We start from the raw sequence: 14613 nt of genomic DNA on the forward strand, positions 1-14613 counted from the left end.
ACAACCAAACTCAGCTTTCACAAAGCTGCCAAATCCACTACCCTTTTCAGCACAAAGCTTCTTCAGGACTTTTTCAGTGATTCATGTCCTTCACATATGCAAACCTCTATAGGGTAAATGCATAACATTCTATAAAAATAGAGACTAAGTTGGGTTTGCAAACATCTCATGTTGATCTTTAATTTACCATAAATTTTAAGATGAGATTATGATTGCTTTCAGACTAGAATGGAATAAAGAGCTCTACTATACCTCAGGATTCTTTCAATTACATTTAGATTTAGCCTTCAGTGTGGCTAAAACTGTTGATTCACTCCAATTTGTTTTTGTTTTTTTTCCTCCTCCAAACTCATCACTGAATTATGATTCAATTTCTGGAAAACCAACTGCACAACAGAATGAAACATTCCCAATGCTAAACTCAGAGTTAGAATAACAAAATTCAGAATTACAATGGCCTCAATTTAACCATAAGCAGCTCAACTACTTCTTGTACAACTGGAAAGTTCAGCCTTTTGAAAAAAGAAAATCACATCCCACTTCAAAGCCTGTAAAAATATGTATTCCTCACTAGACAGAAAAAAAGAACAGGTATTTAATGATGGGCTGAAGAGTTGGAAAGAGGGATGCCCAGACCATTAATCAGGAAATAATGATAAATAATATGGATTGCTCCTCTAAAGCAAGGATCATTATTGTGACTGGCATACATCTACCCCCACGATGAAGGTAGCACCAGATGTCAGAAGCCCTCATGAATGGCAAAATGCAGAAACACCAGAAACTCCTCCACTGAAGAAGAAGCTTGACCAGCCATGCAGTAAGAATTATACCCAAGCCAAAGAGTTGTTTAATGGTATACAATATATGGTCATTTCAGTATCAAAACAGTGTTTCTACTCTGACTTAATCTAGGAAAGTACAAGGCTAAATAACTCTAAAACAAATTCAACTTGTGTCTTGCCTTGGAAAAGGGCCAATCCTAAAGCTGTGCGACGTTCTGAATTATGCACCAGGAAAGGGGCATAAAAAGAAAAAAAAGACATTAGCACGTTGAAGTGATGCCTTCAAAAATTTCCCCTTATAAGTTCCTCTTTCAGTTCAAGGCTAATAAAACAGCATTAACGAATGCATGATTTGCTCCATACAAGGCAAATTAAACATTGAAATGCAAGAAAACTGCATTTCTTAAAAGACTGAGCCCACAGCAGTCATTGTATCTCACTACCACGTGGCTTGAGAAAAAACAGTTGTCCAAAGCGACTCAGGATTAAGTAGCAAAAAGAGTGCACTTATATAGAACTTTTTTTTTTTTTAATTTACTGTAATATCTCAGGTGAACAGAGAAACACAGAACTGCTAAGTACTGGCACATGCCTTCTCCCCCTTCCACCTTTAAAAAGATCACACTATTAAAAAAACCCCACAGAGCATATAATGCTGCATACAGAAAGTAGTGAGCGCCTTGCTCCAGAATCCTAAGACAGATGAGGCACCAAGATCTTCATGCAAAAGATCAGAGATAAGTAAAACCATCTCCTAATTAGTGTCTCTAATTAGTAGAACAGTTCCAGGTCAAGAGCAAATTAAAAACAAGAATAGAACTCATTACAGCTCTGTTGCAATAACCTGGAAGGGATATCATAACGCAAGTCCCTTACACCCTAGGGTATATTATTTGACCACAGGCTAATTTTAAGCTCCCAAGTACATTACAGTAGCACAATACCTCCATTGTGTTTCTCAGTAAAAGCGAAGGCACCAGAACTCCCCCCTTCTGGAAGATCCTGATCAGATCAGTGCCTTTACCACAAGAAACCCCCCCACAGGGCCCCAAATAAGAGTCAGTCATTCCTACATAACAAATAGATGCTTAAAACATTCATTAATGTGGATACCTTCAAAATCTTCCAGTTCCCCAAATTCTCGCGTAGGCACTTTCACATAAATAAAGGCTTCCCAGGACTCCAATATATAAAGTCTGTCTTGCTGACATACTCAAACAACAGCATCAGGTCTCCCCTAAAGATATTAAGTACACCTATATCTTGCACCATGACAGATGTCAGTTGGTCCCAGATGGTTTGCACAGCAATATTGCTAGCATGCAGTCATAAAACCTTCCTGGCCATACAGCTATCCAATTAAGTTGATTTTCAAGCAGCTATTTGGAAGCTGGGCTCTCCTGGCAAAGCTATAAAAGCAAAAGACAATCTTCACCTCAGACCTCCCATTTAATCACTGGCAAAACAGAAAACATGGCTTCACACAAAAGACTGATGAATCACGAACTGAGATAAGCTAGAACAGTTGCAAGGTACAAGCCTTGAGAAGACTCAAGATTTTCTAGGTTTTGCAGGGATTGTTTCACTCAAAAAATCTCAGGTGCTCTGGTACTCATCTCCACAAATGCCCTCATCAACAAACATAAGAAAACTCTTCAGTGGCCTCGGATGGAGTTGAAGGAGAAAACAGAACGGGCCTAGATCCTGACCAACAGAATGTAGCTTGAGGCATGACAGAATGACATCTGAAGTGATGTTTATCTAAAAAGATATGGAATTTTTTTAAGGATTAACTTTATATAGTGTTCCTTACACTGTAGGAAATGAGAAAAGTCACAAGTATTTTCCTGCCTTTCTTTTCTCCAAAAACCTGAAGGACGTAAAACACATTTTTATTTCCTTGTCTATATTCTGGTCAGTGATGCTAGCCCAGCTTGGAAGTTAATCGCCACTGCAGAGCCAGCAAAGGAAATGAAAGAGCGACAACTGCCGCAGAACAAAGCTGTAGATAACACCCCGAGCATTAAGCTACTGCAGTATCAGTTTGCCGATCTGTATAGAAATGCAGAATGCATACAACTCACTGCTCACCTGCATTTTGGGTTTTAGAGAAAACTGGAAAAGGCAGAGACTGAAGGCAGCTTTCCTAACAAATTGTTAAATAAAGGCAGGAAGAAATAAAGCACTGAAACCTAGTGCCACTTCTCACCAGTGCTCTAGTAGAATGGGTTATTACACACAAGTTCAATTTCCAGTTCATAAATGTTAGTGTTCAGAAGAACAGAGCTCTTTGCTCTCTTTTGTACCTAAGTATTAAATTCAGAAGTCTCGGCTTCACCTCTTTAGTTAGCACCTTTCCCACCAGTACAGAATGAAGGGAACAGGGACAGGAGGGGAGAAGGGAAATATCCTTTGCCACACATCTTGTTAATCATCACCTTCCCAGGAGCTAGTTTGAACACCAAGGCATCAGACCTTTGATATGCAGAAATAAGCACAGGCTAAGAATTCATCCAAACTGTCATTTAAGTTTCGCAAATAATGCTGAATTCCACGAAGTCATTAGTATTATCTCCTGTAGGAATCTCCACTCTGAAATAGGTGGACTACTGTTCCACCTCTGATTGTGCAGTACAGACATGCCTGTAGTTTCCAGCATATATAAGTCAAATCATAAACCATTTAGCAAAGATTTTCATTCAGAGGCAGCCAACAAGTATGGAAAACTGACAGCATCAGTATAATAAAATAATAGTAACTGTTCAATCTCAAAGAAATTGTGGAAACATACTAATGTTGCCTTTAGTAGTTCAGTGAATTAATCTGAACTGGAAGATGAACTTTACAATAAACCACTTCCTTTTTGCTCAGTGTGAGATTTTAAGTGTTGTTAGGGGACTAACACTTAACTATTTCATATACAAACAAATAAAATCAGTTTTGCCCAGAACATTTATAGGTTATAGTTACTGATTTCTAGTATATAGTCACTGGTCAGAGGTAACTCTGGCACAAGGAATTATATCAAAGAGCCATACAGTTCACCACTTACGTTAGGCTTCGTTGTACACAAACAGACTGCCCCCTTGCTTAGTTGGAATCTGATTCTATAAAGAAACCAGAAGAGTAGAATCTCACAATGAACAGGATCCCACTCCTTCCCACAATTAACAAGACTATGCACGTAAACCAGAGAGCCATGAACACTACATTCATGACACACTCAGTCCTGCTTATGTGCCACCAGAAGTTATATCTCCTCTTTTCTTCTTTCCACTGAGATCAAGCTTCTACTTTTTTTCAATGAATAAAATAATCAGTCAGTTCATTAATACCTGAAATGCCATTCACTGTTTATTGGTCTGAAGTTCTCAGACACTCAATCACAATGAGAGGAACATTACTGAATCAAACAGGACAGACATTTTTATGTTGTCAATAAATGAAAAAAAAAAAATGGAAAGCATCACATCGCAGCTCAGCATGCACATGGAACAACTAAATCAAATAACCTAGCAAGCCAAGATTTTATTTTTAGATATGTGTACGCAAGCATCTTTCAGCAGACTGACACAATTCACAACAAAGTCCGGATCTCATAGACAAACTGTAATGACAGCACTTCTGTTAAATTGGTAAAAAGCAGCTGGAACTTCAAATCAACATAATTTCCCCTTATCATAACAGAATGCAATATATATTAAGTCAATACCAGATCAGCTGAACTGGCTACTAGCTTTAATCTGTGCCTCATCTGACATTTAAAACTCCAAAAGGCTTTACATAGCACACAGCATGCAAGAGTTAAAATACGCCAAGTGGTAACCAGATACATGAACAGAACCTTGAGGTGACTGTCAAGTATACATTTAGAGTAGGAAAAGAAACCTCGGTTTTGCTGCATGGTGCTGTCAAGTGATCAAAATCAGAATTCCGGGGAACCAGGAAAGCTGGTTTGTGTCACACAAAAGTGAAAACCTCAATATTAAAGATGAAAGTCTCTTTTGTTAAAATGCCATCCAAATAATCTTATTCAAAAACAATCAGTAAGTACTCTTGAATTATGCTGACAACCACTGAAAACAGGAACTGATTTGCTTCTTCAGAGGATCACTTTCCAGCTATGCCCCAGCTCTGGGAAAGAAGAAGGAAAAAGAGGAAGCAAAGCAGTGGTCTATTTCATTTTGTTTTAAACAATTCACAACATTCACTAGTATGATCAGTTATTTCATGCAACTATTTCAGAAATAGCAGATTATCTTCATATTAAACTGTGCACTTCAGATTAGATATAGGAAGAACAAACAAAAGAGGCCTTGGCTGGTTGTATCTGACAATTTTTCTACTCCTACTACTTTATTCCTGCCAAGGCCCCAGCAAACATCATCACACTTCAAGTCTGGATACTTTCTAGTTAGCACAAAGCCCAACAAAACCAGAAGTTGCTATAAATATATAAAGTTTTGTGTACTCAGAACTTGAGTAACAAATATTGACAGAAACTGGAGTTACCAAGTCCCAATAAATACAGCAAGTGAATGGGGATACGACTGAAAAAGCACCATGACAACTGTTAGCTACTCATAGCGAAAAACAGTAACCAAATTTCAAGTAGGAATTCTTCAAACTTCTGTTGCTTTTAATAATGAGATGGGCTATCTTCATACACTTGACAGGATGCCAGACACCAAGTTTTATGAAGCTGCCAGTAGTTCATGAAAAGAATGGTGAACCTGAGAACTGCAGAACTGTACTGTACCTTTCTTTCCTCTGGGAAAGGCAAAGCAAGTAGCAATTAGCTCATTAAAGTAGCTTGAAGAAAGTTGTCAGTTTTTACCTCCTGAACGGTAACACCGTGCCCTGCTGTATAATCATTAAACCAGTATGAGGATCCAGAGTACTGCCAGGGCTACAAAAATCATAGGAGCAGCTTTTATAATATACTGCCCACTCACACACACAAACAAACAAAAACAAAAAGGCCAATCACTTCACTCAGCTGTTTTACAATTGCAAGTCAAAGGTCAACTATCTTCACTCACTTTTGGAATCCTGCCACAAGATTACTAACAACCATAGTTAAAATGCTATTCAATCACGTCCAGAATACATTGGTGTTCAGCAATAGCGGCACCATGACATCAGAGTCATCTGCTGAAATCAGATGAAGCCAGGCTGGGTGCATCTTTGCCTTCTCTATGCACAAAGAGAAACAAACTTTTAAGGAGCGGGAAATAAAGGGTTACAGATTATGTTCTTTCCTTGGTGTGGTTAAGACATAAAATTTCTCTACAAAACAATTTCCTGCCACCATTATATATGGCATCAAATTTACCTTCCAAAGCTGCACCAGGATCGGTAAACTAGGTAATAGCTAGATTTGGAGAAGCCTTCACTATATGTGTGAAGCTACACACATGCCTCAGCAAAAGCTATCTAATGACTGAAGTACATAGCAGCACTCCAACTACAAGTTTATCTTCCCAGTTCACTCATTTAAGGGCAGCAGAACTGACCTGATAAATAAAACAGATTACACAAGGCACATGAACAGGATACCCGGAGACTTTTCAGTCACAAGTGTAATACTAAAGAAACAGATCTGGCATGCGTGATGAAAATTAATTTCTACAAACAGAAAGGTATTTGAAGTAACTTTCGTAGTGACAATCTACTACAGAAGCTGTCAAGTCTGAGTAAAATGAACTTTAACAACTCTAATTGCTGGTGGCTTATTTGTCTGTCGTTTGCCAGCTTTACACAGTGAGCCTTACCATACTACACAACTCACTACAACCACATGCTGAAAAGATTCCTGAAACTCATGGACTTCTCTCTAACTTTGGTCACAACCTTGAGTAAGGCACAGTTTCTAATTTCTACACCACAGTTCTCTCATCAATAAAGTAAATATATAACATTTCCAAGTATTTTCAGAATACATGATAAAAAGAAATAATAGTATTGAGAAGTGCTCATCATAGCTCTGAGAAGTGTTCTGTCTAGATTTCATTTAGATAAGAAAATTCCCATGTTCTAGGAAAAACGGAGATTATTGTGATGTAACAGCATTCGCGCTGGCACCTTTCTATTATTGTGACAAAATTTATATCTATGAGATGACATCAGGTGGCCAAGACTCAGGTACATTTTACCATCTCAGCAGTTTTAGTACAAAACTTTTAGTGTAAAAATCTACTTTCCCCCCTTCGTTTCCTAGAGAATAAATGAAATTTCAGAAATCGCTCATGACATTTTTTCATACACTTCAAACAGCTATATCAAACTAGATGAAAAAAATTAAGAACACTAAAATAAACTCTGTTTTATTACATTCATTTTCCTTTCCATTAGCATTTTCTACAAGTTAACTTCAACTAAGACTGTCTTCAAATACACCACAAAAGCTGAGGGCAGTTAGTGACTGAAAACAAAAAATAAACGTAAAGTTATCACAGAAGAAATCTGGTGTTATGACAGTTCTGAACATTTCAAAACATCAAAAGGAAATATTATAGTAATTACACAAATATGGGAGTTGGAGTGCACAGCTGTAAAAGGTGAAAGACATGGCGGATACAATTATTTTAAATGCACAGTTTCAAGGCAGGATACAATTTTGCAGCCACTATCCTTTAAGAGCTATGCAGTAGTGCTGCATTTCTAACAAAGCCCTAATTTATTACTGAAATGCCAACTGTGAAAGAACCACGTAAGTTTACACGTAGAGGACTCTTTTCCAACTTATCTTTAAATAGTGCTAAATCAAGCCCTTCCCTGGTAAAATTCTGAGCAGATGAGTAATCCCATTGAGGTCTGCAGGAGTCATTTGTCAATGCGCACAAAGTCACGGTCTTACATCTGCAAAATTGGCACCACTCAAGGCGGTTTCTGCTCAAAGCATTTTAGAAATCAGCATCTTAAAATATTTCTATAGAAATATTTGGAAATAAATGTCCATCTTATACAATCGTGATGTAATACTGACTCTGAATGAAAATCCATTACAACATGATGCAAAAAAAGCTCTTTCTAGTTGAAGGTAACCAAGCTCAGAACTGTGCTTCGCTGAAGCCAAATCACTACAGATTTTTATATTTTACTCTGAATTTTTGGGCTTGTTCTGCATGTTACTTTAAAAGTTACTTTATTTTTCAAAGTTCTTTAAAGAGAAGTTTCAAAAAGCTTTTAATATTTTGAAAGAACTATAGATCAGAATTCCTCTAATGTACTCAAATACCCACTTGCATCTGTACAGATTCATTACACATAAAGCCAGAAGCTAATCACTTGCATTCATCAGGCCAGAAGATAAAATTCAGCACCAACACTTGACAGCCTGATGCTAATATATTAACTACTAAGAAAAAAACCTAATCACTGCCAAAATCTTTAGCAGGAGGCAAAGGAAAGGATGACCACACTGATCTTGATAACTTTTAAGGGTAACCTACTGTGGAAGGGAATTCAGCACGGAGTACGCTACATTGTACTTCTGCTTATTTGCAGACTAAGTTTTCAAATATTCCACAGTCTGCAAAGAGACTAGGAAAGACTTCGGGACACATGATTAACACAGAAAGGAAACAGCATCTGCTCTGGCCAGCCTGGGCTCAAGGAAATCCTACGGTACCCTGCTAAAGGGAGACCACCCTCCACTGAGATCCCAGCAAAAGCCAGGTCCAATGGACAGGAAGTGACTGACCAGACAGAAGTCGAAGAGCCAAAGGCGAAAGAGGGAATCCCTAATCCTTTACTCTCCACTTACCTTAAGTATATCCCCCCGTTTGAAGCTCAGCTCGTCGTCTGCTGTAGCTTTGAAGTCGTATTTGGCGATGGCTTCCATGCTGGGGCTGCCGCGCCAGGCAGTGCGGGCAGTGGGAAGGAAGCACTCCCCGCAGCCTCCTTTCCTCCCGCGGCGGCTCCCGGCTCAGCCCTCCCGCGGTCCGGCTCCGTTCGAGGCACCGGCCCCGTCTCTCACATACAGGGGAGGCCAAGGGACGATCCGCCCTAGAGGAGAGAGAGCAGGAGGAAGAGCCGTGCCATTAGGGGAAGTGGCCCGGATCGATGGCCGGGGCCGCGCCCAGAGCCGCTCCCTCCAACCGGCGCGGCCGCCGCTTCCTCCCGCCCGTGCTCGCCCAGGCCCGGCTCCCCCGCGTGACACGGCCGGCGACCAATGGGGAACCGCAGCCGGCGGCCAGGGGCGGCACCAAGAGGAGCCGGCGGCCCGGGGCGGCAGAAGCCCTCGAGGAGCCGCGGCCGGTGCCCTCCGGCCGGCAGCGGCGCCGTCCGGCCCCGCGCCCTACGCAGTCAGGCGCGTTGCCGGCAGGGCTCCGCGGAAGGCTCCGCCTGCGGGCGCAGAGCAAGAGTGGGGCACGCCGGGACGGGCAGCGAAGCACGGGCAGGGAGGCGCTACTGAGGACAGCGCACTCCTCTCCCCGACTGGAAAACCTGTGCTCGAGACGCAGGTTACACTGTATTTATAGTTGCATTTTCTTCCATTCACACAGTTTACATCGGTTTAAATAGTATAAGACAAGCCAAAGAACACTCTATACCTGTACAGAATACTCATCTTAGAAGTCCTATATTTGTACATAATACTCTTAAGAGCGCTTAATAGTAATGTCTATCAAAGTGTCATGAAACAATAATATACATGAACAACAGTTTGGGCTCAGTTTAACATGAAAGCGACCTTTCTGAAGCTCTACTGCCCTGAGCAGTGAAACACGTCAAACAATAATAAACATCTCCAGAAGGAGCACATAAAAGCAGCGCTGAGTCCAGTGTCTCTTGTGGCACCAAAGAAGAGATGACACCAAATTCGGTATTATATACACAGACACCCCAAAACTACTTTAAGGACCTGAATATAAATTCTGATCTAGGTTAGAATGGGATTTAATCTAAGCCGAACTTCATTTGATAGCAGAGAAAGTAACAAAACTGAAAGAAAGAAGACAAGGAGTTAACAACCGCCACAAATAATCCTTTGCTGAATCAGCAGAGCTGATGCTTGTCAATGACTCTCCAAAACAGAAAAGATCTTACAAACATCAGTTCACCCACACACCTGCTAATTCAGCCTTTTGTGGTCATGGTCCACAAAGAGCAGTCCTACACAGAAAGGCAGCGTTATAACTCCGCTGGGGAAAAAAGAAACCTGCCTTATAGGAACGCAGTGAAGCAGATAACGTTTGCCCAATCTTCAGCTCCACATCCATAGAGAGTGATGAAGTTTGAGGCAAAAAAAACCAACCAAACATAACAAAAAAAACAACAAAACTGAACTAAGATTTCTATTGCAGTAAACTGGCAGAATGGAAAGGTATCTAACGTACTTAAAACCCTAACCCTAACCCTGCATATCAGGAAGGAATACAAGTAATTATAAATAGAAATCTCATCACTGCAGCCAACAGGAAACAATTCTCATCGTCTTGTTAAGCGATATTTCAAAAACCATGTAGGTAAGGCAGGCTTCTTACACTGCTCCTACAAATAGCTTGCTGTTTTTTTAATAGCAGGTAAGAGCTTTTAATTTTTCTCATCTTACTGTTCTTCTGGAGGCTGATATGGGGAAGAACAGAACATTAGAAAACAGCTGAAGTGAGGGCAGGAAGAAAAGACATTCAGTAGAAGACTTTGCAAAGAATCAGAGTTTAAGCTTCGTCGATTGTTAAGAGGACAAAACATTACTGAGAGTACTGGAAAGAAAAACACGTGGATACATCATCTGGAAGTCATGCAGAGATGTGAAGTGTCAGCTCTAAACAAAAGAATAGAAAGAATCAGTGATCTGCACTTACAATTTTAAATTAACCAATTAAAACAACATAACAAAACAAACTAACCAGGTAAAACAGAAGTGACCAACATATACAGCCAGAACATGCAGGATGATAGATGACGCTCACTCAACACTCAATACCTAGTAGCTTAATACATGTCACCTTCCTTAAGTATGTACTGTCAGAGGACAAGTCCTGATATCAATTGCAAAACGATGCTACGGTAAAAATCACAGATAATATTTATCAAATCAAATCATTGTACTGGCTAAAAAAATTAGCTTAGCAGAAATTTATTCTCACTTTCTTATTTTAGACTGTACAAATTAAGTTCAAATACCACGAGCTTCTCTGGTATTATGAAACACTTTAAACACTACATGACTTGATCATGAGAGATTATAACAACTGAACAACCATTCTGGGCATAAATTCTCATTGTCCAACACTTGAGCAGAAACGGATTACAAACAATGTTGTGTTTGAAATTAACAGTCCTTGGACCCTTTGAATTTTTGCTCTTGACAGAAAACATTTACATTTTTTAGAACAGGGAACAAACTTCCTTAAATTTTGTATTTGATCTACAAATTATTCTCCCAGTTATTAAGTATATTTAATAAAACTTTATGAAATAAAAGAGAACTCTACTCGAGGACAGATGTTGTGTGAGTTAGTAAGACTGTATCCATGTGCTCTATAGGTTATCTGAGACTATACTTCCAAGTTAAGCCCTACTGCACTAAACCAACCCTTAATCTCAAAGCAGGACGTTCAGAAGAAAAAGCTAAGGGAAAAATCCCTATCTTAGAAACTCGCATTTAAAGCTTGACCCAAAAGGTTTAGAAGAAAGACCAGAACTTGACTACGGGTTACTCACAACCTTTTGTACCTTTGGAATGGACTTAACAATACAAAATCCTCCTGCAGAACGTTTAAAACACATCCCAAGAACCACCCCCCCTACGCACATACCCCAAAGACGCAACCCCAGACCCCAGTCGCAGGCCAGCTGGGGACCCGAGCAGCACCTGACCGATCTCCTCCGCAGCAGGCAGCCCCTGAACGGAACAGCACCTCGTTCCACCCCTCCCGGCCGCCCAGCCAGCGCCTCACCAAGAAACACGCACCGCCTCGGGAAGCCCCAGCGTTCGGACTCGGGCCCGCAGTCTCGGCACCGCGGAGCACGAGAGGAGCGGCGGAGCCCCTGTGGAGAGCAGGCCACGATAGAGGGCCGCCCTTCGCCGATGCTCGGCGTCCCGGGAAGCCGGGCCTGGACTGGAGAAGCCTTCCCCTCACCGGAGCGGGTCTGAGGGCGGGGTGAATCGGCGGCCCGGCGCTGGCCCACCACACACGACCCCCCTCCCCCGTTTCCCCCGGACTCACCGCGCAGCGCTGGGGGCCGCCGCCTCGCCCGAGGCTTCTCGTCGCCTGCTCGCCCCTCCAGCGCCGCCTCGGTTGCCGCCCAAGCTGCAGCCCCGTCCTACGGCTCCCCCTCCGCCCGCTCCGCCACCGCCACCGTCCCCTCAGCAACTCTCGCGAGAGCGGCTCTGTCATCAAATCGCTGCTCCGCCCGCTGCGGATGCGGCGCCTGCGCGCTCACCTTCCGCGTGGAAGACGGGAGCTGCCTTCGCGCACGCGCAGCTCACACCGGCAGTTGGCGGGACCGGCGGCGTGCGTGACTGCGCGGTGTGCGTGACTGCGCGGTGTGCGTGACTGCGCCGTGTGCGTGACTGCGCCGTGTGCGTGACTGCGCCGTGTGCGTGACTGCGCGGTGTGCCGAACCGCCGAGCCCTCCTGAGGGAAAGCAGCAGCGTTCGTAACGGATTGATTACCCGCACGGAAAGGAGGAAAGCAGGGCTGCGGGAATTTCGACGTGAAACCGCTCGGGTTTGGTTTGGGACGTTTTTTGTTGTTTCTGTTTTGATTTTTTTTTCCCTTCCTCTTTGCAAGATATTTTCCTCCTTTATCTGTGCCTCTGCTCTTCTGGAACACAGGGAGGCCTGCACACCACGCAGTTAACAGAAAGTGCATTCGGAAAGTTATTACTAGGAAAACTGAGCCTGAATGCTCCTCAGCCTGTGCTGGAACTGAGAGGATGCAGAGATGCACACCTGGTGCTCTACAGCCATCTGTCCTGAGCTCTGCTGAGGCACCCATGCTGTAGGGGAAAAAGAGGCATTGAGATGTGCACAGAGGGCAGAACCCAGACTGCACATGCAGCTCATTCCAAGGTTTAATTATCCAGCCCTCTTGTGATTCTTTAGCTCTAAGAGGCTGTAATTAAAATAATCCATTCCTCAATAAAACAAGTGCATAAAGAATATTTCCTCATATCTAGAGAAAAAAGCTATTTCTGAGACAGGCTTTCCAGAACTACACTCCCAATCCTGGAAAAAGGCTTTTAAAAATAAACAAATAAATAAATAAAAACCCAACACATCTCTTTCCATTTTCCCAAAACAAGCCATGATCAGCCACAAGCAAACTACAGAGGGTTCTCTGCCCCTCATTTTGAAGAAATTGTTCCTCACCATCTGAAAAGAAACAGATCGGGAACGTGGGGACTAAGCGTAGCACGTACCGAAGTGCTGAGCTCACACCTGGCTCATCTAAATTCAGCACTATTCTGACTGAAGTCTGACTGTCTCAGCTCAGAGCACAGAAGGGACGTTTTCGGACAGTTATGTATTCTCAGCCTTCAGTTAAGCCCCCCTTAAAAAAAACAACAAACCAACCAACCACACACACACAAATGCCAAACTGGTTGAACTCCCCTGAAAGGAGGGGATTCAGGGTTTGTCCACACCAAGATGAAAACACCACAATGCATATACTGTTGCTTCATACAGTTCTACTTATACTCTGCAAACATTGTCTGGTGACACTTTCAATCTAAATGTTAAGGCAGCTTGATGAAGACTCTTGAGAAGGTTGTTTTTCTGTTGCTTTTTTTTAAAACAAACAAACCACTTTATTTTAATATGAAATTTGTGGTTTAAGCCCTTTGCAAATTGTTTTATCCTTCTAGTAGTGTATTTAAGGGATCCTAGTTCTAATTTCTTCCCAGATTTGGGCATTAGGGGAAGATATGAAATCTTCTTATACTTCAATTAAAAATTGGAAAGGGTGGAGAAAAAGAGCTTTGGGAGTTGAGGATGTTACAAATGTTCCAGGCATTCTTTCTGAGGATGCAAAAGTAACTTATCTAGGATGACAGACTGTTGAAACCAGAGCTAGATTCTAAGATGTCTCAAGTCCCCAGTGCTAGCACAGACCTAGAGTCTCTGGTTTCACCATTTGACTTCAAAGGGAAGATTTAGAATTTCTTAGTAAGTCTGTAAGTTAAACAACATCCACAGCAAAGTTACAGCAGGTACTTTTCACAGGACTTGAAAAACCAGATATGGCTAACAGCTACCAGATGAACGATGGCTACTTTAAGAGGCTGTAGCTGCCTGACTTTAAAAGGGCAAATAATCAACCAATTTTAGAAGTAGCAGAGATCAAAGTGTTACAGAGAAATACTCCCGATAAAGAAGTTGCTGAGATACACTTGCCTACAGATCAAGTACGGTAGATTGTTCCTCCTCCTTGCAAGCAAGTGAACAGTTTAAAATGTACAACTTATTACACAAATACTAGTGCAGCTTCACTGCAGCAAAAGCTGAAATCCCAGCACAGCTGTAAGCTTGGGTGGAAGACATGTTTTACTAGAGGATCAATTTCAAATAACGTGCTACTCCAGGAATAGCTTGAATTTTCTACGACCATTTGTGGTGATAAAAAAATCTAAGAATAGTTTTGAGTACTTTAAGAAGTTTTAAGAGAAGACTTGGTGCCTGACACTTGGATCTTTTCTTAAACACCTCAGAGCAGCCTGGAGAAATCAATGTATGATTTTTTGCTACCAATAGGTTTTAAGACTACATCTTAAAAAGCTTTATTTTTGCACTACCAGCCATCTAAAATGATTTTAAATTACATTTTTAAAACGTATTTTTAATTTTTTTTTTATTTTAATTACAGATTAA

The 14613-nt window shown here is 41.6% G+C and overlaps 1 protein-coding gene across 6 annotated transcripts in view; it reads right to left on the bottom strand.

Moving 5' to 3' along the window:
- The window catches only part of GRB2 (growth factor receptor bound protein 2), a 31840-nt gene that overhangs the window by 13014 nt on the left and 4213 nt on the right, over positions 1-14613 (bottom strand). For 5 of the 6 annotated variants that reach the window (XM_072351884.1, XM_072351883.1, XM_072351880.1 and 2 more), the window contains exon 2: positions 8554-8795. In XM_072351884.1, coding sequence (XP_072207985.1) covers positions 8554-8631 — 78 coding nt within the window. In that variant the 5' untranslated portion in view covers positions 8632-8795. Of the gene's footprint in view, positions 1-8553; positions 8796-11965; positions 12131-14613 lie in introns of those variants that run through there. The other variant, XM_072351879.1, reaches the window with a different exon arrangement.

This window comes from Excalfactoria chinensis, chromosome 17, assembly GCF_039878825.1.
Source record: "Excalfactoria chinensis isolate bCotChi1 chromosome 17, bCotChi1.hap2, whole genome shotgun sequence".
Lineage (NCBI taxonomy): Eukaryota > Metazoa > Chordata > Aves > Galliformes > Phasianidae > Excalfactoria > Excalfactoria chinensis.